General features: G+C 41.6%; 6 protein-coding genes across 6 annotated transcripts; 3 read left to right on the top strand and 3 right to left on the bottom strand.

Annotated features, from left to right (window-relative positions):
* Positions 1-3: 3 nt before the first annotated feature.
* Positions 4-904, bottom strand: PODANS_3_2140 (uncharacterized protein; the record flags this gene model as incomplete). The annotated part of the gene is made up of 2 exons (XM_001908943.1): positions 4-241; positions 306-904. 2 exons carry the CDS (start codon positions 902-904, stop codon positions 4-6), a joined length of 837 nt encoding a protein of 278 aa, XP_001908978.1.
* A 529-nt stretch (positions 905-1,433) lies between these two features.
* Positions 1,434-2,377, bottom strand: PODANS_3_2130 (uncharacterized protein; the record flags this gene model as incomplete). Its single annotated transcript, XM_001908942.1, has 3 exons — positions 1,434-1,535; positions 1,603-1,947; positions 2,006-2,377. 3 exons carry the CDS (start codon positions 2,375-2,377, stop codon positions 1,434-1,436), a joined length of 819 nt encoding a protein of 272 aa, XP_001908977.1.
* A 250-nt stretch (positions 2,378-2,627) lies between these two features.
* PODANS_3_2120 (uncharacterized protein) lies at positions 2,628-4,875 on the top strand (the record flags this gene model as incomplete). The annotated part of the gene is made up of 2 exons (XM_001908941.1): positions 2,628-2,963; positions 3,031-4,875. 2 exons carry the CDS (start codon positions 2,628-2,630, stop codon positions 4,873-4,875), a joined length of 2,181 nt encoding a protein of 726 aa, XP_001908976.1.
* Positions 4,876-6,123: 1,248 nt separating this feature from the next.
* Positions 6,124-9,236, top strand: PODANS_3_2100 (uncharacterized protein; the record flags this gene model as incomplete). Its single annotated transcript, XM_001908940.1, has 2 exons — positions 6,124-6,263; positions 6,323-9,236. 2 exons carry the CDS (start codon positions 6,124-6,126, stop codon positions 9,234-9,236), a joined length of 3,054 nt encoding a protein of 1,017 aa, XP_001908975.1.
* Positions 9,237-11,077: 1,841 nt separating this feature from the next.
* On the top strand, positions 11,078-11,645 carry PODANS_3_2090 (uncharacterized protein; the record flags this gene model as incomplete). Its single annotated transcript, XM_001908939.1, has 3 exons — positions 11,078-11,183; positions 11,264-11,378; positions 11,444-11,645. The coding sequence occupies 3 exons, from the start codon at positions 11,078-11,080 to the stop codon at positions 11,643-11,645; spliced, it is 423 nt and encodes a 140-aa protein (XP_001908974.1).
* A 164-nt stretch (positions 11,646-11,809) lies between these two features.
* On the bottom strand, positions 11,810-12,883 carry PODANS_3_2080 (uncharacterized protein; the record flags this gene model as incomplete). Its single annotated transcript, XM_001908938.1, has 1 exon — positions 11,810-12,883. One exon carries the CDS (start codon positions 12,881-12,883, stop codon positions 11,810-11,812), a length of 1,074 nt encoding a protein of 357 aa, XP_001908973.1.
* Between the last annotated feature and the right edge of the window lie 12,264 nt (positions 12,884-25,147).

Below are 25,147 nucleotides of genomic sequence, written 5' to 3'. Positions count from 1 at the left end.
TGATCACGGCCGCAAGCTGACGCAACCCGCCGAGCTGTCCTCTTGGAAGATGCCGCCAAAGATGATGCCCTCGTCGATACCGTCTTCTTGAAACCCGTTTCTTGTAATATCGCCAACCGCATCAGTCGGCTTTTTGAGCAAGCCAAAGTGGAACTGTCCTTGCCCGCTGACGTCGTTGGAGATGACCTGGTTCACGACCTCGAGGGGATCCCCGCCGGCTGAAAAAAAGACCTGGGTAGTGCTGTTGTTCTGTCCGTCAGTTATAAGCTCAAAGACTTGTGACTAGATAGTAGAGCGAGACCCACAGGGTGTCAAAGTCTAGTGTAACAGCAAAGTTGTGGAAAACGCCGTCCAGAAATGGGACGCTGAAGAGAAGTTTTGATGGGGTTTGGTTGACATTTCCAAATAATTGTAGGGTATCAGGGTCGACAGCTGTGTCACCGCCCAGAATGGTGCCCGTTTTCAAGACGAACTGATTGGTGCTAAAGTCGTTGCTTTCAAGAAACACCAGCTGATATTCGTGAGACAAATTCAGCGGGCGTTGTGCGTCCTTGCCTATGCTGAAATGGAGGGTCTTGATGCCTGTGGTGCTGTCGTCGATGCCAGAGTTGCTGGCAGGAAGGAGCTCAGCGCGACGGAAGCCAGTCTGGCCGTTAAAGATGGACGCGTCGCTGATGGTCACTTCTATGGGAATAGTCTCAATGTCGAACTGCTTCCTGGTTGGTATCTTTCGCACGCATAAGGAGCAGATTCGGGATAGATGAACGCACCAGAGAAGCAGAGATGGCGGGCAGCTGGATGAGCTGGCTGAAGCTGAGCCCAGCTCCGAGCACATTGGTCTCGCTGAAAAAGTTATTTGGAGTGTCGAAACCAGCGACACCGAAGCTTGGCGGAACGCGGCCATCAAAGTGAAGACGGCAGCTCTGGGCAGAAACGGAGGTAACCAGCGAAGCAAAGAGAAGAGGAATTCCGTGTTTGTGCATGTTGAACTAATCAATGATGCAATGACTTGGTGGACCGAGAAAGTTTGTTGGCATCGATGCGCAGTTGCGTGAACATCTTATACATACTGCGGAAAGGTGCAATCCATCCATGGTGGGCATTCAGAAGCTCTCCCGTCTCTTAGCCGATTCAAAATGCGGGATGATCAAACTGGTCGCACGAAATGTCCGTGATGCAGAGGGGCCGCTCGGGTTTGAGATCGCAGGGCACAGATAACCCAACACCCATCAGGCCAAGCAGAGGCAAGTATAAGCGGCAGAAAGAAAAGGAGAGTAAAGAAAATTTATGTATTAGCTAACCATCAACCCCCGGGTATCAACTAAGGATCCAACCTGAACATAAACCTCAGCTGCCAGCCAATCTTCATGTCGTCATTTCACACATTTGCAGTCATATTCACGCACCCACATAGGTAGCTTTCATATTCAACTTTAGTACAGCATCACTCCGAGCACAAAAAGTGCCAATGAGCCAAGATTGACTCTCAAATCACTGCTGCCTGCGGTGACGATAGGCGAGGTCGTCGTTGAGTTCTAAGTCCCAAGCAGTCAGCGAATGAATGGCAAGGCATCAAACCAGGGCATTAATACGTATACATACCGTAGGTCTGTGAGTTGTTTGGGATGTTGGTGGCTTCGTTATCGTGGTGTCGGTCCAGGATGAGCTGCCTGGGGGGGAAGTCACAGTTGATGCCGTGTTGCACTCGCCAGTCCCAACAGTGACGGTCACTTCAAAGGTTGAGACCACGGTGGTTGTTTCCCTTGAGGTGACGGTGGAGGGGGCACACTGACTGTCTGTTGCGGTAGGAAAGTCGCTCTCTGTGTCCGTTGGTGTGGTTGTGGTGTCTGTTGAGCCGCTTGGGCCCGCCGAGGTGGTTGCCGTGGAGGATGAAGGGGGTGCAGACGTGGTCCCTCCGCCCACACCGCATTCTTCCAGACTTTGGCCCTGGTAACAGGTGTCAGATAATCTTTCGGCAATCTCCAACAAACAGTGGCCAGCTCACATCTTCACAGCACCATACTCTTCCGCCGAGTTCTTTCCATGCGCAATAGTATCCACGGTCACAGGCACGCCCTGAACCATTCTCACAACAGCTTTGACCTAGATCCACTTGGTTGTAGCAGAACAACGACAGCTCCGTCGACGCCCTGCACGACAGCCAGTTTGCACCGCAGGCATTTTCGCAAGTTGTACCGCTACCGCATGAGCCAAACTCGGGATGATAGCCAGGAGGTGTTGTCTGACGACGATCGAGGGATGGTCCTTCCAGGCCAGCTGCCCTCGGTGTGTTCCACCGGAAGAACTCGTTCTTTTGCGCAGAGCAGACCACCACCAAGAGCTCGAGGCCTGCAAAAAGGACACTTCTTGTCGACATTTTCAAAATGATGTTGGAGGTACAGATTTCGAAAGCACTGCCAAGAGAGGAGAGGCAGCGAGCCTCATTCTTATCCGAGTCACGCTTGCTCAGGAACAAGACGCCGACATCCTAAAGCATGGGAGCTAAGAGTTCTTTGGGAACCAAGATGTGACCCTGGCAGGAACCATCAGGTTTTCTTTTGGTCAAAAAGTCCGTGGCGTCATCTGATGGGCTAGAAGTTGAAGCCCCGAATATTGAACCCCGCTGCATGCGACTGCAGCCCGCCAACGAGGGGCAGCTCCTGATTGGAGTCGTCGTGGGTCTGAGTTGTCCAAGGCGGTGTGGTGTTGTTCGTGGCTGCAGAAGGGATGAGGTTGGGCACACTGCCCAATGCCGATCGGGCGAGAGGGAGTGCCAAGTCTTCAATTGGCCCAACCTCGCGGGGCTGCATCTACAACCTGGACTGCCCAATCACGGCTCTCACGCCTGCCGCTTGCGCCGCCATCACGGGCCCGAGGCCGTCTGCCCTTCAGCTTCGTCACAGCAAGCCCACCTCACCCATCTCGGAGCCGGGGTCGTATTGGGCTGCAGATGTCGCACATGCGTGTGTCGACCCCCCTTCCCCCCCCGGTTGGTGAATGGCTATCAGGCCAGTCGGCAGCCTCCATGAGATCGAGCATGTTCCCGCTCAAGAGCCCCTCGTCCATTTCCCTGTGGGTTTCCCTGGAAGTCAAACTCCATCCTTTATCATCAACACATCCTGGTACCACAGCAACATCACCACTCACTTGCACTCGATGGGCTACTTCGTGGGCATCACCAGCACCGGCTTCGTGGGGACCGACGAACTGAGTGCGGTGACCTCTTTTCAACCATGTCATATCTTTGGTGATCAGATGCTCATCGGCACGGGAATTCGTGTTGGATTCTACCTGCTTTATATCGCTGCCATTGTTGCCGTCCTGTTTGGCGTTGACAAGCAATTCCGTTTCTGGCACGGCGCATGGGGTATTCTGGCCCTGTCCCTCTTTCTGTCCATGTTCCTCAACGTTGTGGACTACAATTTGATTATCATTGACTACGCCATCTTGATCCAGCTCGTGCTCTGGTATCCAGTCTACTTCGTCTTCACTGTTCTCTTCCGACAGGCATTGGTGGTTGATGGGAGGCGGGGAGCCAAGACCGACACAGAATATCGAGAGCGTCTTCAGCGTTGTCGACAGTCAGCAGTGACAGAGCTGGATGTGGCACGAGCACGAGCCTATTCCGATGTTTTGAAAGCATTTGCTCTACATGCGGCGGCGGAGGAAGCAGACGCAGATCATGACGCTGCACAAGAAGCCCTTGTTCATGCGGTACAGCACTACGTCTCCCACTGGCATGAGCAGATCGAGGTCCCGGCCGAGGACGGCTCTCAGCTGGGGAACAACACCGACGGAGGGGCCGTGACAACAGTCTACAACACTGAGCTGATCGAGGAAATTGCAGCCGCTCCCACCCGCGCCGATATTGACAAGCTCCGGGATCTCTACGTTGCGGCATTGGTCCATTCCAACCACTCCGTGGCCGAAGCCCGAGCCGCTGAGCATGAGGTTGCCCTCATTGCGTCTGAAGAACTCGTCATCAAGCGCCGAGCACGACGACCCAAGAATGCCTTCCGGCATTTCTTGCTGACAACCAGTTACAAAGACCAGCTGACGGCTGCCATCGGGCTCTTCATCTGGTCGATGTACATGTTTGGGACGGCGGCACTAAACTGGCCACTTATCCGCAATGGCAACAAGCAAGGTGGCGCCTGTGACAATGTTCCAACCGTTTACTTTGTCCTGGCGCCGAAGAAGCCTTTCGCAGATGCAGGGTTTGCCACCTTTCTTCGGGTCTGGACCGTCGGAGTTTGCATCGTCGCTGTCATCACCACGGCCGTTGCCCTGTTTATCTTGTTTGTCAGCTTTTTTGGCCCCGCTGCACTTGGTCTACGCCAGAAGGAGAGGAAGAGGAAGGGCAAGAAGTCAGTCGAATCAGGTCAAGGGGAGTACGTCTATGATGTCCGGAGCTCACCAGGCTACTCTTGCAAAGCTCGTGGTCGACACACGCAGGAGATCCTTTCCTGCATTCACCAGACTCAGTCCCGAACAATCAGACATCGATACCAAAGCAGAACAACCTCGCCAACTCAGTTCACCCTGTGGAATATCCCCTGGGCCATTTTGCTAGCTGTGCTGTTGTTGGACACGATCGTCTGTGCCGAGCTGACCATCAACAGGCAAGGTCCCAACAACAACATGCCGTTGGATTTTGCTCGGCCGCCTCTTCGCGAGACTTCGGAGATCCTTGGCTTCTTGATTGGGTTGTATTCTCTGGTGTTGACGCTACTCAGTGTGGTCGGGGCGTTTGTTGCGGCCATCCTTCGCAAGCGTCGCCGAGGCAATCAGCATGACGAGCAGCATATCCACTACTATCGACGTGAGAAGGGGGGTCAAGCAGGGAGGTCCGAACAGCCGGCACTGGTGGATTGATGATGATCGTGATGGCACATGATGACAGGCAAGAGCTCATGATAATGGGGGATCAAAGTTCAAAGTTCAAACACAGATGGATTATTTGGAAGTTGGCTAGGATAATAGAAGTGGCCGAGAGAGAGGAGTCTGCTGTGATCACCCAGCAAGATAGCAATAGTTAGTGTGTTTTCTATATTTAGCAATATACCCCTGGTTTTTTCTTTTGGCATTTCAACCTTTGTGGCAGCCAGACTGATAAACTGGCACCTTCCTTGTCTGCTGCTGTTGCCAAAATCAAACTGTACATGAGCAGGCTGTTGTGGCTCAACCTGAAGTTAATAAACCAGCTGGTGAAAACGATACGGGGACTTTATCGTCCCAAGTCTTCCAGGGCCATCTATCATTTGGATAAGAACCGACTTCACCTAAGTATACTGGTACTTTCCACCTGCTTCTTTCCATCTACTTCTGTCTTCCTCCCAACAAAGCATCATGATTCCACCTGAATACCCCGTCGCTCTGCCAAACCTCAGACATCGACATCTTGTCTGAACTTTTGGTCAGGATGAGCAATTTGGTTGGCTTCCAACCACTGAAGAATTTTCTCTGCCGCCGAGCACGACCGATCGACTTGCTCCCAGCCGCGTTAAGCAACCTGCCCTCACGCCGACCACATCCACCCACTTGCGCCGACATCATTCACCCACTCACGCAGCACCTTCACCCACACTCGGAGCACCCTCGTTCACTTCCGGAGCACAGTCGTCCCAGCCGTCCACTAAAATGGCCAATGAGCACATCAAGAGCAAGAACACAATAGGAGATCACCTATTGTGATGGCGGGTGAATGAATAAGTGAATAGACTGACAGACTTGCCCCACGACCTCTGGCGGAGCAGTCTTTTTTTCTTCTGTGCCATAAAGGCAGGCTGCGTGGGAATTTCTTCCCTTCTTCCTCCTCTCTCTTCTTTTATCCCAAGCACCAAAGGAGCCAGTCTCTTGTTGTTTTTTCACCACATCGATTGCTTCTTTCCGATCACCTCTTTTTGCAATTCAGTCTCTTGGGTTTCCATTGGGCTTCGCATATCTCACCCACCGCAATCCCCGTCATCCATTTTGGAAGGCACAACCACGACATTCTCCCCCACCACCCCGCCGGCTTCCCTTCCACTCTTGTCGGACTCTCAGAAGGCTCCCTGTTTCGCAAATCCCAAGCACGCGACCTGAGTCACTAACACAACACCTATACAGCATCAGTCGACCATCATGGAGTCCTCTCCCATTTACAGTTTCAGCTCCATCGCCGAGTTTGCGCGCATCCACAAGGCTGGAACGGAGCATGAGTTCCTTCAAGATGCGCGGTTGATCGATGAGATCAATGGGCAGGGCCTCAAGTTCGATGCTTGGTATGTTGTCTTCATTCAAGCCCCCTGCTCTATCAAGTACTAACACGGCCTTTTAACAGGCTCATTACTCGTATTCGGCAAACCACAAAGCGCAGCGAATACCTCCTTCTCGTTCAGCCAGGCTCCAACGGCGATAGCAAGATGCCATCCCAAGGTGGAGGTGGCAAAGTGAGAATCGCCTTTGCGGATGGTACTTTCAGCGGATACTGGGATGTCGCTCGCATTGAGAATCTAGTTGCCATTCTGGGATCGAGCAGCTCGCCGCTGGCAAAGCTTCCCGCATACAAAGTAATCGTTCCGACTGCACAGCATCATGAGGTCTTGGACAAACCCATTATCGACTCTACTGGGTCATCTTCCGGTTCGGCGGCCACTAGTCCCAAGCGTCTCTCCCCAGCAGCCTCCTCATCATCAACCATTTCACCCATCGCCTCCTCGGTTGGGAACTCTTCTGGTTTGCGTCGCGATTCTCACAATCACAAGATTGTTGCAGACCAAATTGATCTGGTCTCTCAGCTGAACCCAACCAACGTCGTCAAGGTCAATTTCCATCTCTTCGCCTCGGAATCAACCAAAGATTCTGAAATTGGAGCGTTAGTGTCTCTCCATGGTCGTTACCAGAACGCGACGGATCGACAACTGGACGCATTCAACTACTTTGTCACCTTGACAAACCCTGCTTTCCGCGTCAACCTTCATGACAAACTGCCACACATGAAGAAGGCTCTTGACCGGCCTGGCTGGTTTGAGACGCCCCTCGGCAAGAGGTTTCATATGCTAAACCAACAGCAGAAGGAGGCTTATCTTCACGGCTTTGACCATCTACCATGCGGTATTTGTGTTCTCCCAGGGGGGCCTGGTGCGGGTAAGACGCACTTCAATCTGTTCACTATCGCCATGGCTCAATCTGAGCCCATGGTACGATTTGGGAAGCGTCCGAATGAGTCGGCAAAAGTTTTGTTCATCGTCGATATGAACAGTCCTGTCGACGATGTTGCGAACCGAATGGTCCGCCTGTACCAAGATCTGGGCATGAAGAAGTCGATCATTCGGATGAAGGGTTGGGGTTTTGAGGTGAACCGGAGCTCTAAGCTGAACCAAGCGGAGGACGCCGCGGCGGGCGGAATTGCCAATGCCGACTTCACCAACCAATTCCTTGCGACTGTCAAAGAGATGACCACTGGACAAAACTCCGAGACCAGTTGCAGAGCCCCGAGTCTCGACGAAGCGGCCTGGGAGCGTTATGAAGCACACAAGGATACGGAGTATGAGCCGATCAAGAAGTACATGGAAGAAGAGTTGTTCGGTGAGGAGGAATGCCTCGTGGTCCCCCTCCGTTTTCGCAATCTAGTATACGATCTGTACCGAGACACCCTAGCCGACGCCGACTTTATTGCGACAACCCCTGTGGCTGCGTCTAATCATTTTAAGGGCATGTTCAAGCCCGACTTGGTGTTCTTTGATGAGTCGCCTCATGCCCGAGAGCTGTGCAACTTGGTGGCAATTGCAAACTTCAACCCGGTCGCCTGGATATTTTGCGGCGATCATCGGCAAACTGTACCTTACGTCGGTTCTGCGGGCTCCGGTTCTCAGAATCCCTACGCGCGACAAATGCAAATTTCGATGATGGAACGCGCGGCCAGGGCCCGGGTGATTCGTCATGAACTCTTGATCAATCACCGTGCCTATGGCAGCCTTCATCGGTTGGCATCCGGTCTTTGGTACAACGGACGCATGGTCTCGGGAACAGCAAAAACGGAAAACCGCCCGCTCGTTCATGTCCGCAACTATCTAAGCCGGCTCATTGGCAATAAGCCGTGCGGAGTACCGAGACTCATTGTTCATCTAAAAGGATCTGTCGGAGAAAAGGCGGAGGGAACATCATGCTGGAATCCCAGCCACGCGGCTTGGGTGATGGCTCGTGTCAAGGAGTTGCTGGCTGATCAACATTTTCGCAAGCCGGACAGGATGGAGCCCGGCACCATCCTCATAATATCGCCATACAGGGCTGCCTTCCAGCGGTATAAGAATGAGCTCAGGACACTCCCTCAATGGGCCCAGAAGCGGGTGGAAGCTCGTACAGTCGATGTCTCGCAAGGCCACGAGGCTGACTTTGTGTTTTTGGATCTCTCGAAGGAGAGATCGACTGATTTTCTTGACGATCCTAATAGGTTGTGCGTGGCTCTAACCAGAGCGCGTTTAGGGGAGATAATCCTGATGTCTGGAGATATGCCGTATTCCGAGCATTTCAAGCACCGAAGTGAGCATCTTCGCCGGATGTACGCTGCCTGCATGGACCGCTCACCATCCGCTATCAGTGAGAATGGGGATGGGAACGATCTTTGCAGCGGGAATGGACAGGTTGTTTGGCTGCATGCCGAAATCCCCGACAATGAGGATTGGTCTACTTCGTTGTCTGACGACTGGCCCACGATGGCGTATGACGACCTGGACGAGATCGATCAGTCGGCTCTGTTGCACCGCAAGGCTACCGAGGCCTTGGCCGCTCAGCACAAGAGAAACGAGGAGTTTTACCGCAGATCCACCACTCGGAAGATCAATCAAGAGGCATATGACTGGCTGATGTGTCGCGATGCGGATGGCGATAGTGAAAAGAAGGAGTTTTCTCCCGAGAACGAGGTATTGGAGGAGAAGTATGTTCAGAGGAAGGATATTGTTCAGGAGAAGGATATTGTTCAGGAGAAGGATATTGTTCAGGAGAAGGAGTGCATTGTGGAGAAGCAGATTGAGGGGGAGGTGTCTACTGAGAAGGAGAACTCTGTCGATCAGAACAACCATGTCATGATGAAGGAGTGTGGGCAGGGAAAGAGCTGTGTTGAGGAAAGAGAGTGCACCGTGGAGGAGGGGTTTGTTATAAAGAATGAGATGAGCTCACAACCTGGTGGTGGTGGGGGTTTGGCGTTGTTGGCCTGCCTTGTTGGGAATCTGGGTAAATCGCAGGCTGATCACTAGTTGGCATAGTAAAGATGGGATGCGGATAGGTATTGTAAAGAAGATCTGCATGGATGTAAATTTTGTTGTGTAATGGGGGGACAATGGAGGTAGACATTGCAGCAATCCGAACGTATACACTGTATCAGACCTGACATGCACCTGCAGCGACCAGCCGTGACGAGATCTTGAACCATACATGGGCATATCCGTTCTGGGGCTTCGTAATTGTGTAGGGCCTCACTTCATGACTACATCGTTGGCTCCCGGAAACGCATGTGGTGATATTTCGAGGTCAATAAAAGTAATGGTGGTGATGAGTAGATAGATTATGGCACATTGCAATCAACAAAGCATGGTTTCAGATTGACAAAGAGGTCAGAACTTTGTGTCACCTCTCCGGGGTGCGGCTGAGGCGGCCTTGAGGTGACACCACGGCGAATACCACCGCATGTTACCCTCACCCACTTGTGACCCTGACAACAGGCCTTCGTATCGAGAGCTTCATCTCTTGGTTACGCCAAGAAAGATATTTCCATGTATATCTCTCGAGGAACCGTGGTTCGGCCGACTGGGAGATATAGATCTGTTTCGGAGGTCATCAGCGGTAGGCTGGCGGCTCAATCATGTCATTCATGGAGAAGCGGGCATTGATATTCATCCGAGCCTCGTTAAGTGATGAGTAGCACAGTGGGCTATTTCCGGCACAGCGGTTGGGCCGTGCGCTAGCAGCCCTACCTGTGGGGGGAATGCAGTGATCTGCTTTCCCCGCAAGGTGCTCTCGGGTGTTTTGTCAATGAAAAAGGACCCCGACACTTCCTTAGGTCAGTAGGTATTGACTACCTACCTCAATCCCTTTCGAGTCTGATTTTTTCTACGACGAAATAACTGTTCAGTTTGTTTTTGGTCGCAGTTGGGAGGTCCCAAACCATCAGGTACGACGGGACCCTGCATGATCTGCTGTCAATTGTGGGGGCGTTGTGCGGGTGGTCTCAATGGTTCCAAAGCCAAGCCCCACCATCTCATCAACTGCTGCGAGCCTCGTTGAGGAAACATTTCTAGAATGGAGAATTGAGGTGAAGAAAATTCTTAGCTGACTCGTAAGCTGACAGTTCTTGGATACAGAGAAACTCAAAATGAAGGTGTTCAGTCAGGCAAGGAGTCGCTGGCTTGCCACGATACCTGACCAAAGTTCCATCCTCCGATGATCCAACACTTCTACGAGTCCGAGTCGCAAGGCTCCAGCCCACCAACGCCCCTTCACAAGACCGAGCTTCCCAGACAACCAAAAGCCACTGCCGTTTCCCCAGCTCTTGGCAGACCTTTGCGGTTCGACGTTGAAATGAGAAAACAATGCGAAGAGGCAGCAGGCCTTTGGCTGCGACCTTCTCTGTTGTCTCGCACCGCATTTTCCAAAACGGTTAGACATACATGATCACGAGCCGCGGCCAAGGCCAACATTACAGCCCAAGCCGTCAACTAACGACACATCATTTCCCTTCTGACCATCACAGCACAGGTCCCATTCATCAGCCGCAAGCCGGGGTCCCTCTTTGTCCCCTCCTACCTAATAACTCTCAGTCCGAAGTGTGATCCTCACACATGGCGCAGTCAAGGGTGCAGCAGCTGCTGCTGCTGTGTAACGACAGAGACCGACCCCCAGGGCTAATGGTTTAAAATGAACCGAGTTCCCCCCTTTTTCCCCAGGAAAACTGGAATTGAGTTTCTTTTCTTGTCTCGGATCCTGTTGGTTGATGCCAAGAACACCGTCGTCACCGTTGTTACCCGATTACCTCTCGTACTTATCCCGTACACGACATCTCTACGTAACGTTGCCCACCGGATCTGATATCGAACACATCATGTCTCACCAACCCACCGTCATCAAGGAAGGAGAGTGGCAAGATGGCCTCTGTGGATGTTGCTCTGGTGGGCACTTCTGGATGGGGTGCTGCTGCCCTTGTATTCGTGAGTCTTGCCATTCATTCAACTCTCCTCACCCATTGCTTGGTGTGTATCGATTAGTGGCTGACCATATGGGTGGACAGTGGTGAACAAGACTCATGAGCTTCTCGAGAACCCCTCGAACCCTTCACCTAGCGGATGTGGCATGTGGGGATGTGCCTGGTGTGGCTTGAACTTTTGTGGCGGCTGGGGATGGATGTTAGTAACCTCTTCCTCATGGCTTTCTCCCAACAGCACCTGTACTGACTTGTTGTGCAACACAGTCTCGAATGCCTTCAGCGTGGAGAGGTCCGATCCAAGCATAGAATCGAGGGAAGCGGGTGCACCGACTGTCTTGTCGCCTGCTGCTGCCCTTGCTGCGGTGTGATCCAGTCGCACAAGGAGGTGGAGAAGCGCAGGGACGCGATGCAGGGAGGTGTGCCGGACAAGATGGGCTATCAGGGACAGGCCCCCATGAGGGCTTGAGCTCCCTGAATAGACGCAACAGCGCCATGGCCAAAGGAGAGACAGAATGCTTGTGCGAATTAGTTGTAGTTTGGGACGGAGTGTTATGATACCATCATCTTTATTGCTAGCGAATACGAACATTGACTTTAAGACCATTGAAAGTTTTTTTTGTTTCTTTTCAGTTATAGCCCCCTGACCTGAAACTGATACTCCTCCCCCCTATCCAGATACACGACTTTGTCCTGCAACCCTGCGCCGTTGACCTCCTTTTTGAAGTCATCCAGCCCCGACACCATCACGTCATAGTCATCATAGTGAATTGGGATGGTGATGTCGGGCTTCATCATCTTCATGAGTTTCACCCCTTGCACCCCATCCATTGTCACCATCAAGAGCGGCATCTTTGCACCCGGGATCGTCGTCCCGCCAAGGTGGACAAGCATCAGGTCGATCTTTTCTCCGTGAAGCCATTGTGGGATCTGCTTCAGCTCGTCGATGAGGAGGGTGTCACCCGAGATGTAGATCCTGTAGCCTACTTGGGTGTTTTGTGCTGTTTCGGATGAGGTGGTGTATCCCAGTTCTAGAAGCCAGCCGTTGGTGGGTGGGACAGCGCCGAGGAGGTCGTTGGCGACGGCGAGGGGGCCGGGGGGGACGTGTTTCCCTGGCATGGCTGTTACTTTGATTTGAGGGGTTTTGCCGTTGCTGTTGGTGGAGGTGGGCTGAACGATGGGCATGATTAGGGAGTCGAAAAAGTCCAGGGCAGTGACGTTCTGGAAGGGCTCTGGTTTGGAAGGGGAGGTGAGGCAGGATTTGGCGTGGGGGGTGGAGATGATGGGGAATTGGCGGCTGAGGGAGTCTTCGACTAGGCGGTCGAAGTGGTCTTCGTGGTAGTGGGATAGGAGGATGTAATCTAGGGGTGGGAGGGCGTTGATGTCTACTGCGGGATCGGTGAGACGTTCCGAGGTGACGCCTGGGCCGAGGTGGACGTGGTCGCCGGCGTGGAGGAAGTTGGGATCGGTTAGGATGCGGGCGCCGTGCCAGGAGAGGATGGTGGTGGCGGTGCCGATGAAGTAGATGGTGCCGGTGTTGTTTGATGGGGAGGGGTCTGGTAGGTCGGAGGCTGATGGACGGGTGGGGTGAGACTTTGTGTCGCTAATGGGGAGCTGTGGCTCATGATCGGGGTGGTGTGTTTTGATTTTGAGAAGGGGAATCCGTTTGTGAGGATTGAGTTCCAGAGTGGGCATCATCTTTGACATCTTGAGGCGTGGTGTTGTTGGCGGTGGTGATGGTCTTTTGTGTTTCTTCGGTGTCTTCTTTCCGTTCTTGACGGGAGCGTTCGTCTTGGGCGATGAAATAGTCCATTTCTAACTGGTTGACCCATTTGGCCTTTGTGTATAGTTAATTCTGTGGTGGCTTTCTGTTGGTTGGCATCGGCCGTGATGATGCCATGACGAATGTTAACTGTCGTCATAGACTGGAGTCAATGACTCCATAAAGAGGATTCAGCCAACCCACTTCTTCAATGCCATCGACTCTGCCACGATACGAACAGGAACGATGGTTTTCATTTCTAACTGTGTTGCGATACCAGTGTTGTATCAAAGTCAAGGCATCACGGGTTAATGTACCTACGCATAAACTCAGGGGTCATTCAGGGGTGCGCCTCCCGCAGGGGTTATAACGACTCAAGCCAAGCAGTAATTTGCCCGTCTAACGACTGAACCGCTTTGTTTGCTTGGGCCGATCTTCCCAAAGTTTAATAAAACAAACTCCATTTAAGGGAATTATACTCCTCGCCATTACCATCACCTCAATTACAGCATACTAAAAAACGCATTTGAAATTTTCATTTTTTATTAATAAATTCCTTTAATAATTATACTACTGTAAAAGTAATGTAACGAACCCCTATCTAGAACTTCTGAAAGGGACACTGCTTGAAAGCACTTCTGAACAATCCTGGTTCGGTACATGTCACGGACCTAACATAAGTGGGGAGCGCGGGGCGCGACCCGCCTAACTACTGAAACGGAAAAGTGGAAAAGTCGGATTATTACTAGTGCCAAGGGTGATAATTACGATTATCACTAGCCTTCGGTGAACGACGAGTGATAATCGACATTATTACTAGTAATAATAATAATAAACCGGTCTATATATACAGAGGAACTGGCTAGTATAAATAAATAGTTCCGTAGTATATAATTACAACTTATATTTACGGTATTTTATATTTATATTGAGATATCTTATTATACGCTATTTAGTTATACCGAATTAATTATTAAAAGTAACCTTTAATTAGTATCCTTTTTAGAGGTTCTATATAGAGGTTCGTTATACGTTATATACTTACTTTAATTTTGTTAGCTGGTGAGCCCTGATAGGCCTATAATATAGAACCTATATAGGGTTGCTGTAAAATACAGCAGTGCGCAAGCGGAAGCGGGAGGATACGACGGCAGTGCCGAAGGAAGGTAAAGCACTGTAATACAGTAAGGTATAAAGAATAAGAATTGCCTTTATTACCCTTGGCCTTGGCTTTTGGCCTTAGCCTTAAGCTTTTGCCCTTAAAGAAAGAAAGAGAACTATTCTACAGGAGAGAGGAGAGGTCTATATATAGGCCTTCGTAGGCCTACTGTAGGGCCTGTAGGCCCTAGAAGCCCCTATACTACTTTAGGGTATTTGGTGGGCTTAGGTGGGTCTAGTGTAAACTTACGGAAATCTATAGAACCTTCGGTAACAAAAGTGCCCTATAAATCACACTATTGTAGCAACTTACTACGTAAGCCTGTAGCCACTTTGGAAGGTTCTAGTATCCATTGACTAAGCTTTAGGCCACAGTAGCCCTATATGCCTTCAAGGGTCCCTTATAAAGAATATTCTAAAGGGATCCAAGCCGGGAAGTTCCATTACTGCTTATAGCAGTATTGCCCACTATAATATTAATCTGTAGGGCAGTAAGTAGGGCATTTAGTAGTACCTACATATTAATATAATTGAGGGAATTTATTACGGACCACGATATTAAATTCGTATCGAAGTTTTAAAGAGCGTTAATAATGAGGCTCGGGATAGTAAGTAAAGCGTCTTCGGCCTACTACCCTTACATAAACGGTTAAATGGAATGGTTTAACTAAATCGTAAAATAGTACCTCCAGAATTATATTAATTTCGAGTAAAATAATTAGATTAAACTATTACTTATAATATAATTAATATATAATACGTTACTAATAAAAATAATAAAAACTATATTCTTCTTTATAAACTTTAAATATAAAGTAAACCTACGGTAAAGATTAAGCGTTAAGGTATTTAGGGCTAAAGTTAGAGTAAATAAATTATATATATTTTATAGTAAATTTAAATAAAAATTAGAGTTTATAAAGGAAAAAATACGGAAATACTATAATATTAAAAAGCTCGAGGAACCTGTCACAGTTAACCTAACGGCAGGTCGCGCCACATGTGGGGCGCAGGTCGCCCCTAGCTAATCATTTAGGAAGTCAGGGAATAAGCCGATCAGGGCTAAGCAAAAGTGCTATAGCGCTAAGGCTCACGAGCAGTCTGCAGGATGCAAGATGCTAGGGATAATTAGAGGTATAGTACGACGAGTATAATATAGATGTAATGTGCTAGGAGTAATCGGGCCTATAGTAGGGCGAGCACCTCACGGCCCTAAAGTCTATATATACGGAGGAACTAGCTAGTGTAAATAGATAGTTCCGTAGTATATAATTTAAATTTATATTTACGGTAATTAGTATTTATATTAAAATATTTTATTATATATTATTTAACTATACCGAATTAATTATTAGAAGTTACTTTTAACTAATATCCCTTTTAAAGGTTCTGTATAGGGGTTTATTACACGTTATATACTTACTTTAACTCTATTACGGATAAATTAAAAGCATTTTTTTACTACTATAGCCTAACCCGAAAACGTTTAAATAAAAGGCGTCCCGCTTAACTTAACTATCGAGGGACCTTCCACGGTAAACGCTAGGTCTAAGGTTACTATAGCTTAATAGTTTATCGATCGCGTTAAAAAGTTTAAGGCCGAAGCCCAGTAAACTAGGGAGTAGGTTCTTACTTTTTCGGCGGTTAAGCCTACGTACGTAATTAAATTTCTGGTATTAGAGCGTTATAGAGGCGGAAAGGTAAAGCTTAAAAGTTTTTTAATTTAATTTAAAATTTACTTTCGTTATTACCCGGAATAGTTCGATATAGAAGAGTCGAAAGTAATATACGTAGCTACCCGGCTTAAGGATAAAGCTTTTATTTAATTCGAATTTATTTTTAATAATTATTATAAGGTAGTGGTGGAGGATTAGAAGGAAATTACTATTTAGTATTTTCGAAATTACCGAGTTTTTAAAGTAAAGTTTAAAAAAATATTTAGGAAATACAATAAGGGTAGGCGCGTATAAGAGAGGTTTATAAATTTACGGTAAATACGTTCAGTAACGGAATATACTACTTAATTTAAAATCGATAGTTTATATAGCGAGATTAACGATAAGGGGTTAATATAAATCCCTTATAATAGCTTTAAAAAAAAAGTAAAGGATAAGTTATATAAGGAGGAAAGGCTTAATACTATCGATAAGTATATCGCTATAGCTATACGGATCGACGATAAATAATTCTAGCGTCGTATAAAAAAAAAATTATAATAATCGGGGTTATTACGGAAATTACCGCTCTAATAATAAACGTAAATAGTAATACTTAATTATTAATTACTCCGGTATTATATATTCGGGACTTATAAATATTAATATTATATAATAATAAAGGCCGTAAAGCTAGGACTAAAGTAGAAATAACTGTAAATATTTTAATTATAGTAAAATAAAATATTTTAAAAAAGATTATTAGGTATTTAAATAATTTAAATAAAAAAAAAATCGTTATAATAACTATTATATTAAGGGGACCGAAGGTTATTGTTGAGATATGTCGTCGGCAGGCTAGTTGTATGCCTTCCAGGTAGGTCGGAAGCAATTACCTGAAGACTCTGGGGTTCTTGGACTGCGAGGTACAACGGTGTGAGGTAGCACCGAAGGAAGGCAAGTATAGGGAACTATGCCCTGCAAAAGTGTAGTAAACCAGTATATTAATTTTGACTGTTTAACTTGAACTTAAGAAAGAAAAAGATTATTCTAAATATACTAAGAGGGGAGCCTTTTATAGGCATCCAAAACCTCTTTTTCCTCCTTATCAATCCCCACAACTTCTACCGGTTCAATTAACCACAGTAGCTTATATAAAAACTTTATAGTTCCTTATAACCGCTATAGGTATTATAGGCGCTGTGGCTTAAAGCCTTTAAGTACTATAAGCCATAAAAAAAAATATACTATAAAATCCACAAATAAATACTGTATTTTAATACCCCCTCTACAGCCGTAATACGTAGGTAGCTAGAACGGTCTAGTGAGATTTAAGAGCTCTATAAATTTATTAAATAAAGTTACTAGAAAAGCTTTAGTAAACTTATTAGTTAGTATTTTCTTAATAAGTAAGTAAGTAATAATAATTACTTTAGTAATTATAGTTTCCTTAACCCTTTAGAATTTAATAAATATATATTTTATTCGGCGGTTATACTTACTACTATAAGTAGTAACAATAGAGCTTTCGTTATTACATAATAAAGGGGTAGGCTAGTAAATAGGCCTACCGATCTCCTAAAATAATTCCCTAAACTATATAGCTTCCTTAAAGCCTTCTACAAGCCTTATAAACTCGGCTTTTAAGGTACTAAAAGAGACCGTAAAGGCTTTTTTAGACTTTTAACTAATAGGTCCTTTAATAAATATAAATAATTAACCGTATATTAATTTAACACTAGTCTTATACTTAACCTAATTACTATCTATAAACCTAATAGGTATTAAATCCTTATTCGAGCCGTAGCTAATAGCTAAATCTATAGTAGTATATAAGTAAAAAAGAAGGGATTTAATAACCTTAAAGTATATTAAAGTAGGTATTTTTAGGTACTGTAATAACTATTAAATACTAAAGGCTATATTAAACTTCGTTTAGACTATAATATATATAATAATACCGATTAGTTATTAATAAAAGTATTATTCTATAGGTATTATAGGGCTTTTAAACTTATTATTATATCCTATAAACCTTAGGCTTAAGGAAAGAAGTATGGGTTTAGTACTAATATTAAAGTATTTAACGGCTTCGCTAATATAAGCTTTTTAATAAAGCTAAAGGTAACGATTTAACCTATTACATTCGATTTAAATACCTAAAAAATAGCGAGCCGGGCCGAGATTTTCGATATTATAATAGTTACCTATTACTTTCTTTAAAGCCTAGAGTTATAAGTACTATAGGCCTATAAATAAATAATTATTAACGTAATTAATAAGAAAAATTATATAATTTAAGTAAAAGTAAATAATTATATTTAAAATTAATAGCCTAAAACTTAGTGCCCGGGCTATTATAAAAACCTTTTATTACTATAAGTAGGACGCTTACTTAAAGCTATAGAAAGACTTTTTTAAAAATATAATTTAGTTTTCTATAAGGTCCTAGCTAGCTCTCTTAAATAGGGTTATAGCGGCTAAACTACTATAAGAAAACTCGGTTAAGCCCTACGGAAGCTCGATATATATATCGAAATCGATTTCCGAATTTAAAAAAACTCCTACGAAATCTATTTACTTAATATCCTAATCGAATACCATAGTAATAACTAGTATAATCCTCTAAGTTAAAAGGCCTATAGTAGAAGCGTAGGTCTATAAAAAGTTAATTCCCAAAGCTTATTAAAATCCCCGGGCAACTAGCCATACCTTATACTTTACTATAATACCCTACGGGTTTTTCTTTTCTTTAAAGACTTAACGACTAATAATTAACCGCTTTTTAGCCTTTAAGCAGTTAATAAAATAAAAGGTCTTCGTTATAAAAAACTATTATATTTCTATAAATATTACTTATAACTATTAATCTTTATTAAGGTACTTTAGGATTTATTTAAAGATATTAAGCTTTAAAAACGTAACCGTAAACTAAACTACTAAGGTTTTTAAGGACTTAAAGATTAAGTAATTAATAAGTTTAATATAATCTATTTCGTCGATAGGCTTAAACTCTTTACGTTACTCCCGAATCGCTTAAAGTAGTAAAATCTTAATAATAATAGAGGGTACTAGAATTCCAGGATCCGGTATTTAAATAGGGTCCTCTACAGGGGTCTAAATATCTAATTTATTCTCTAAGTCGTTAAACCGGTCTACTACTTTTAGTAGGCTAATAGAGTTCGGTAGCCCTATAAGCTAAATCTTAAAGTTTTCGTAAAACTTTATAAAACTAGTTTAAATAATTTTATTTAAACTTAAATAAATTAAATAAGTTTAGTAACCGAGGACTATAAGGAACTAACTTTTAATTTCTCTAAGCGTAAACTTCTCTCTTAAAACCCGGCTCTTAGTAAGGATATATACCGTAACCTCGGTACTAATAGCCTTATAATTTAAAAAGCTAAGCCTATAGGCCGGTTAATTAAGAAGTAATTTATTATAGAAAAGTTAATAAGGCGTAAGTTCCTTAAAAAATTATACCGTTTTATTAATAATTTTAATTATAAGCTAAATAATATAGCTCTAGAGAGTAAACGGGAAGCCTAAAGTAAATACTATAGCCTTTAATCGGTTAAAAATAATATAAATAAAACGCTTTATTAAACCGTTTTAGTTAAAGGTTCTAGGACTTAAAGTATTAAAGCTAATACCTTTCTCTATAAAATAGGCTTTTAAAGGTAGGATTTCTTTTCCCCCGTCGTAATAGAAGTACCCTAAGTACTTATAAAAAAAGTTCTTTAGGCTTTCGATTATTAAGTAAGTCTTTTAAATAATATTTTCTTTTAACCTTAAGGGCCGAACGAAACGGTAATAGGTTTTCCGATCTACTAAAACAAGGGCGTAAACCTTTTTCGTAAATAAAAAAGGCTTAATCGAAATAATATTTCCCTTAATCCGGCTTAGAGTAAATAAAAGGTTATTAACGGCTTACTTAAAGGGCCTGTAAAGGATTTTTACGGTATTATAGCTCTTATAAATAAAATCTTTAGGCCGGATCTTTTATAGGTTAGGTATTCCTTCGGTAATTAAAAAGGTTTTTTTTAAAAAGGTAAAGCCTATATAGCTTAACCGTATATATTAAAAGATAATAACCTCGATAAGTATTACTAAAGGTTCTTTAAAAAACTCTTTAAAAAGCTTTACCGGTAAAATAACTAGCGTTTAATCTTTAACCCCCTTTAGAATTTCGGGGGTTTTAAATTCTTTAAGGATCGTAAGAATTTTAAAGTCCTTTAAATTACTAGAATTTTTAGTGTAAGCGCTATAATTATATTAATAGTTATACTTTCCGGGGCAGCTCTTTCCTTTAATTCCTAGAAAAAACCTAGATTTATCGAAATCGAATAAAGTAATAAGCCTCTTATTAGTATTAAAGATTTTTTAATAAAATAAAGTTTTTTTAAAATAATAAAGGTACTTTCTACTTATAATATTTAGTAGGAAATTCGGAATATAAAGGGTTTTAAAAAGCAAAACCGTAAAATAATAGGCCCTTCCGTTCTTAATTCCGGTATAAAAATAAACCTTTATAGTACCTTAGCTTACTAGGCTTATAGGGCCGCCCCTTATTTAAACCGAGCTTAGGTTTTCGAGTATTAAAAAATCCGTAAAAAAATTTCTTTCGTTATATATATAAACGGTAGAGCCGGTATTAAAAAGCTATACGCTTCGAAGGCCCTTATAAACGTAGGTTATAAGGTTTCCTTTACTAAAGGAGGGATTTTCTAAGATATTATAGAATCCTATACTAAGATTAAAGCCTATTAGGAAAGAGACCTCTATAATATTCGTTAAGGGCAAGAAGTCCTATAAAAAATATTTTTTAAACTTATCCTTTTTCTTTTTTTTTTCGAACTTCCCGAGCTTTTTAAATCTATAGAGCCTTTAAAGTTCTTTAAACCCCCTAAACCCCCTAAACCCCCTAAAGATCCAGAATTCTTAAGCTTATCTTTAAGAAATTTATTATTCTTTTAAACTTTAAAGTACTAAGACTATAGGGCTATAAGAGCTTAAATAACCGAAGTAATTAAGTTCCGGGTTTTTATAAAAAAATTATTTTAAAAGAAAAAAAAATTAAATAATTTAGCCGGACTTAAATACGTTTAATAACGAATTAAAGCTTTATAGCGCTTATACTATTATAGAAAACTATATTTTAAAGTATTTAAATAATAATTAATTTAATTAGTCTCCTAAATAATTATATTTAAGCCCTTAAGCCGAAAAATAAAAGTATTAAATTTAACGTTAAATTCCATTACTATAAAGGAACTATTAAATTTTAATAAGTAATAAGATTTATAAAACTTATCCCGAATAATTAATTAAACTAGGGTATATTATATTTATAGGCGTAGGAAAATAGTAACCAGAAAGTCCTTTACTTTAATAATTTAAAAGGGACCCTACTAAAAAATATTCCGGATAATAAGGACTAAATAAACCTTAAATATATCCGTTAGGGTATTAATAACCTCGGTAAGCTTATTAATAAAGTCTAGGATCTCTATAACCTTTAATTAAATAATAAAAGCCTAAATTTATTATCAATAATTATTAAGCCCTAAAAGTTTATTTTTTTTAATTAACTAAAAGGTTTATTTATTAAAGTCCTTTACTAAAAGAATAGTAGCTATAGGCGGAGCAAAAAGTATCGATAATAAAGAAGCGGAGGTAAGTACAGCCGAAGGTACTAATGTAAGGGAGTCCTTTAAACGAAGTACCGAGTTTCTAATAGAAACCTATAACGTAATAATTTTTTTATTTTAACGAATAACCATATCTTTTAACTTCTTTATAAATTTATTAAACTAAACTTTAAAGTAAGCTTCCAGTTAAGTAGCGATTTACTAACTTAAAGCGGTCGGGTCGATACTTAAAAGTAAATTAGGAAGGGGGGGGACGTTCCCCATTTCTTTATCCATTATAGAAGACGAAAGCCTAGAAAGTAGGGCGTTAATTAATAAATATAGAGCTAAGTATTCCAATTCTAGGGCTTAGTAGCCTATAAAAATAAGGCTTACGGTAAAAAACCACTATAGAAACGTAAAATAAAGGAACTCGCTAAAGCTTAAATATAAGTCCGGGCTTATAACCTATTAAAATATATCGTCGGCAAGCTAGTTATATACCTTCCAGGTAGGTCGGAAGTAATTACCTAAAGACTCTAAGGTTCTTAAACTGCGAGGTACGACGGTGTAAGGTAGCACCGAAGGAAGGCAAGTATAGGGAACTATGCCCTACAAAAGTGTAGTAAATTAGTATATTGATTTTAACTGTTTAACTTGAACTTAAGAAAGAAAAAGATTATTCTAAATATATTGGGAGGGGAGCCTTTTATAGGCATCCAAAACCTCTTTTTCCTCCTTATCAATCCCCATAACTTCTATCGGTTTAGTTAGCTATAGTGGCTTGTATAAAAACTTTGTAGTTCCTTGTGACCGCTGTGGGCGTTATGGGCGCTGTGGCTTGAAGCCTTTAAGTGCTGTAAGCCACGAGAAAGAACATATTGTAAAATCCACAAATAAGTGCTGTATTTTAACAGTTATAAAGGTTATAATTATTAAGTATTAATAAAATAAAATAATAAATTTCGAAAAAAACTTTAATTAATACGCTGAATAAAAGGAAGTAAAGTTTTAGGGGCTACGGTAAATAATAAAAAAGTTAAAGGCGGAATATAAAGAAGGAGACCTTTAAATATTAGTATTTTAGGATCGACTAATATAAATTACTATAAAAATCGTTACGGAAGTCGCTAAAGATAATAACGCTATATAGTAAGAAGGACTTACTAAATAAATAATATTAAAAAAGTAATACGGTAAATATAAGATTATTATTTCGTAAGAAATATTATTATTTATAAAACTTATATATAAAAGCCGAAAAAAATATTAAAAGGGTAAAAAAATTATTAATATCGGAATCGCGAAGTTACTAAAAAATATATTTATATTTATATAGTATATACTTTATAAAGGAAATATAGTATAACTTTATTTTAGGTATCCAGAGTATCGGAAAATACTTTAATTTTAATATATTATATATAGATATATAAAATATTATTAAAGTAAGTCGCTATACGATTATTAATTATTTATATTAAAGTATATAAAATACTATATTAAATATATAAATAGTTAAAATATAAACGATAATATACGTTTTTAAGAAAAAGTAATATTAGGTTAGTACCTAAACCTAAATTACGTATTATATTTATAAAAAAAAGATAAATAATATTATTAAATAAAAATATTTAGGTAAACGATTAAGTAAAAAAACTATTATCGAATATATATATAGGAAAATATTAAATACGTAAAAGACGGAAGATAGGAGGAAGCTAGGCGGGTATAGTTAAAAGACTTTATATTATTAAATAACCCGGAGTAAAAGGATGATCTTAAACAATATAATTATTTAGGAAACGATTCGCGGCCTTTCGCGGGGGCCGGTAACTTTTAACGGATTACGAATAATATTTTCGGAAGTATTAGCGTAAAGTAAAGGTATAAAATAACGACCCGGTACTCATTAATAAAGTCGTTACTATATAAAAAAAAAATCACAAAAATAAATACCTCTTATTTTTCATATATTCCCCAAATATTTAAATAATAATATTAATAAACGGAAGTATAGAAACGAACCTAATTTCGTTATAGTTTATATATTAAATTAAAATACTATAAAAGAAAAAAAAAATAAATCGTTATATAAGGATTATTTCCGATGTAAAAAGTTTATAGAGAAATATTATTTTTAGATATTATAATCGAAAGAAAAATAATTTTAATTATATTTAATATTATAAATATAGGACCCTCGAAAAATATAATCCTAAAATAATTATAATATAAAAATTATAATTTAGATATCGATTAGAGGGATAGTAGCTACTTACGACTAAAAAAACCTTAAAAATATCTAATTAACGATAGGAAATTAAATATATATATAGAATAAAGTATAGGATAAATACCCTCTATAATACTACCGTAAGGAACCTAAAAAATAATAATATACTCTATCGATATAGGTAGTAAAATTAAAGAAGTAAAGGGTTAACGACGTTAATAAAGATATCGGAGATTAATAAGTATATTTATTATAATTATATAGAAAAAAATAAGAAAAAGGCGGTACCGGTGGAATATTAAAAATATTTAGCCTTTACGGCTAAATATTTAGAGGGACTTTTAGAGCGAGGACCGTAGGACTACGAGATTAAGTTAAAAGAAAGAGCTAAGTTACGGCTATTTAAAGTCTATTATATTAACGATAAGTAAAGTAAAGAATTACGGAAGTATTTAAACGAGAATTTAAAGAAAGGATATATTAGGAAATCTATATCGCTAATACAATACCCTATATTCTTCGTACCGAAAAAGGATAGTGGTTTTATAATTATATATATATTTTCGTTAATTAAATAACGAAACGGTAAAAAATAGTTACCCGTTACTATTAATATTTAGGTTATAAAATTAATTAGTAGGGGTACGATACTTTATATATTTAAATATATTTATCGGGTACGCTTATATACGGATTAAAAAAGGAAATAAATAGAAGATAGTATTTTATATACCCTATAGTTATTTCGAATATTTCGTAATATTATTTAAATTAACTAATACGCCTATAACGTTTTAATTTTTCGTTAATTATACAATCCGAAAGTACTTCGATAAAATAATAATATATTATTTTAACGACGTTTTTATTTACTTACGTATTTTAAAGGAATATAAACGATATATATAAAAGATATTCGACGCGCTATACGGAACTAGACTTTTAATTAATAAAAAAAAAGCGAGTTTTATATATAAAAAATAGTATATTTAAAATATTTAATATCGTTAAATAAAATTCGTATAAAATTTAGGAAAATTATAGTAATTAAAAATTAGTTTATACCGTAATTATAAATATACGTTAAAGAATTTTTAGGGTTTACGAATTTTTATTAAATATTTATTTATAGGTACGTAAGTATTACGCGGCTATTTAATTACTTAATTAAAAAGGATATAGAGTTCCGGGTAGCGGGTAGGAAAAGGAGTAAGCCAATTAGGAACTAAAAGAAGCTATTATAAAAGACCCGGTAATAAAAATAAATAAACACTAATCGATTATTAAAACAATCGAGAAAATTTTAATCCCCCTTCAAGACGGAAGTTAATCACCGTTGAGAACCGAAAAAAGTAAGCTTTTCCCGGTACCATTTATCCTCCCCACCGTTCGTAGTGGTTCGTTAAACCACACTAACTTCCTCCCCCAGCAAAACCAACCCTTCTTCCACCCCCACCCGGCATACCCATCCTATCTCCCTCTTTCACCCCCCGCACAATTGGCAACACCTGATCAACCCCCCCCAAG

Source organism: Podospora anserina, chromosome 3 (genome assembly GCF_000226545.1).
Source record: "Podospora anserina S mat+ genomic DNA chromosome 3, supercontig 2".
Classification (NCBI taxonomy): domain Eukaryota; kingdom Fungi; phylum Ascomycota; class Sordariomycetes; order Sordariales; family Podosporaceae; genus Podospora; species Podospora anserina.
This window is presented reverse-complemented; position numbering and strand designations above follow the sequence as displayed.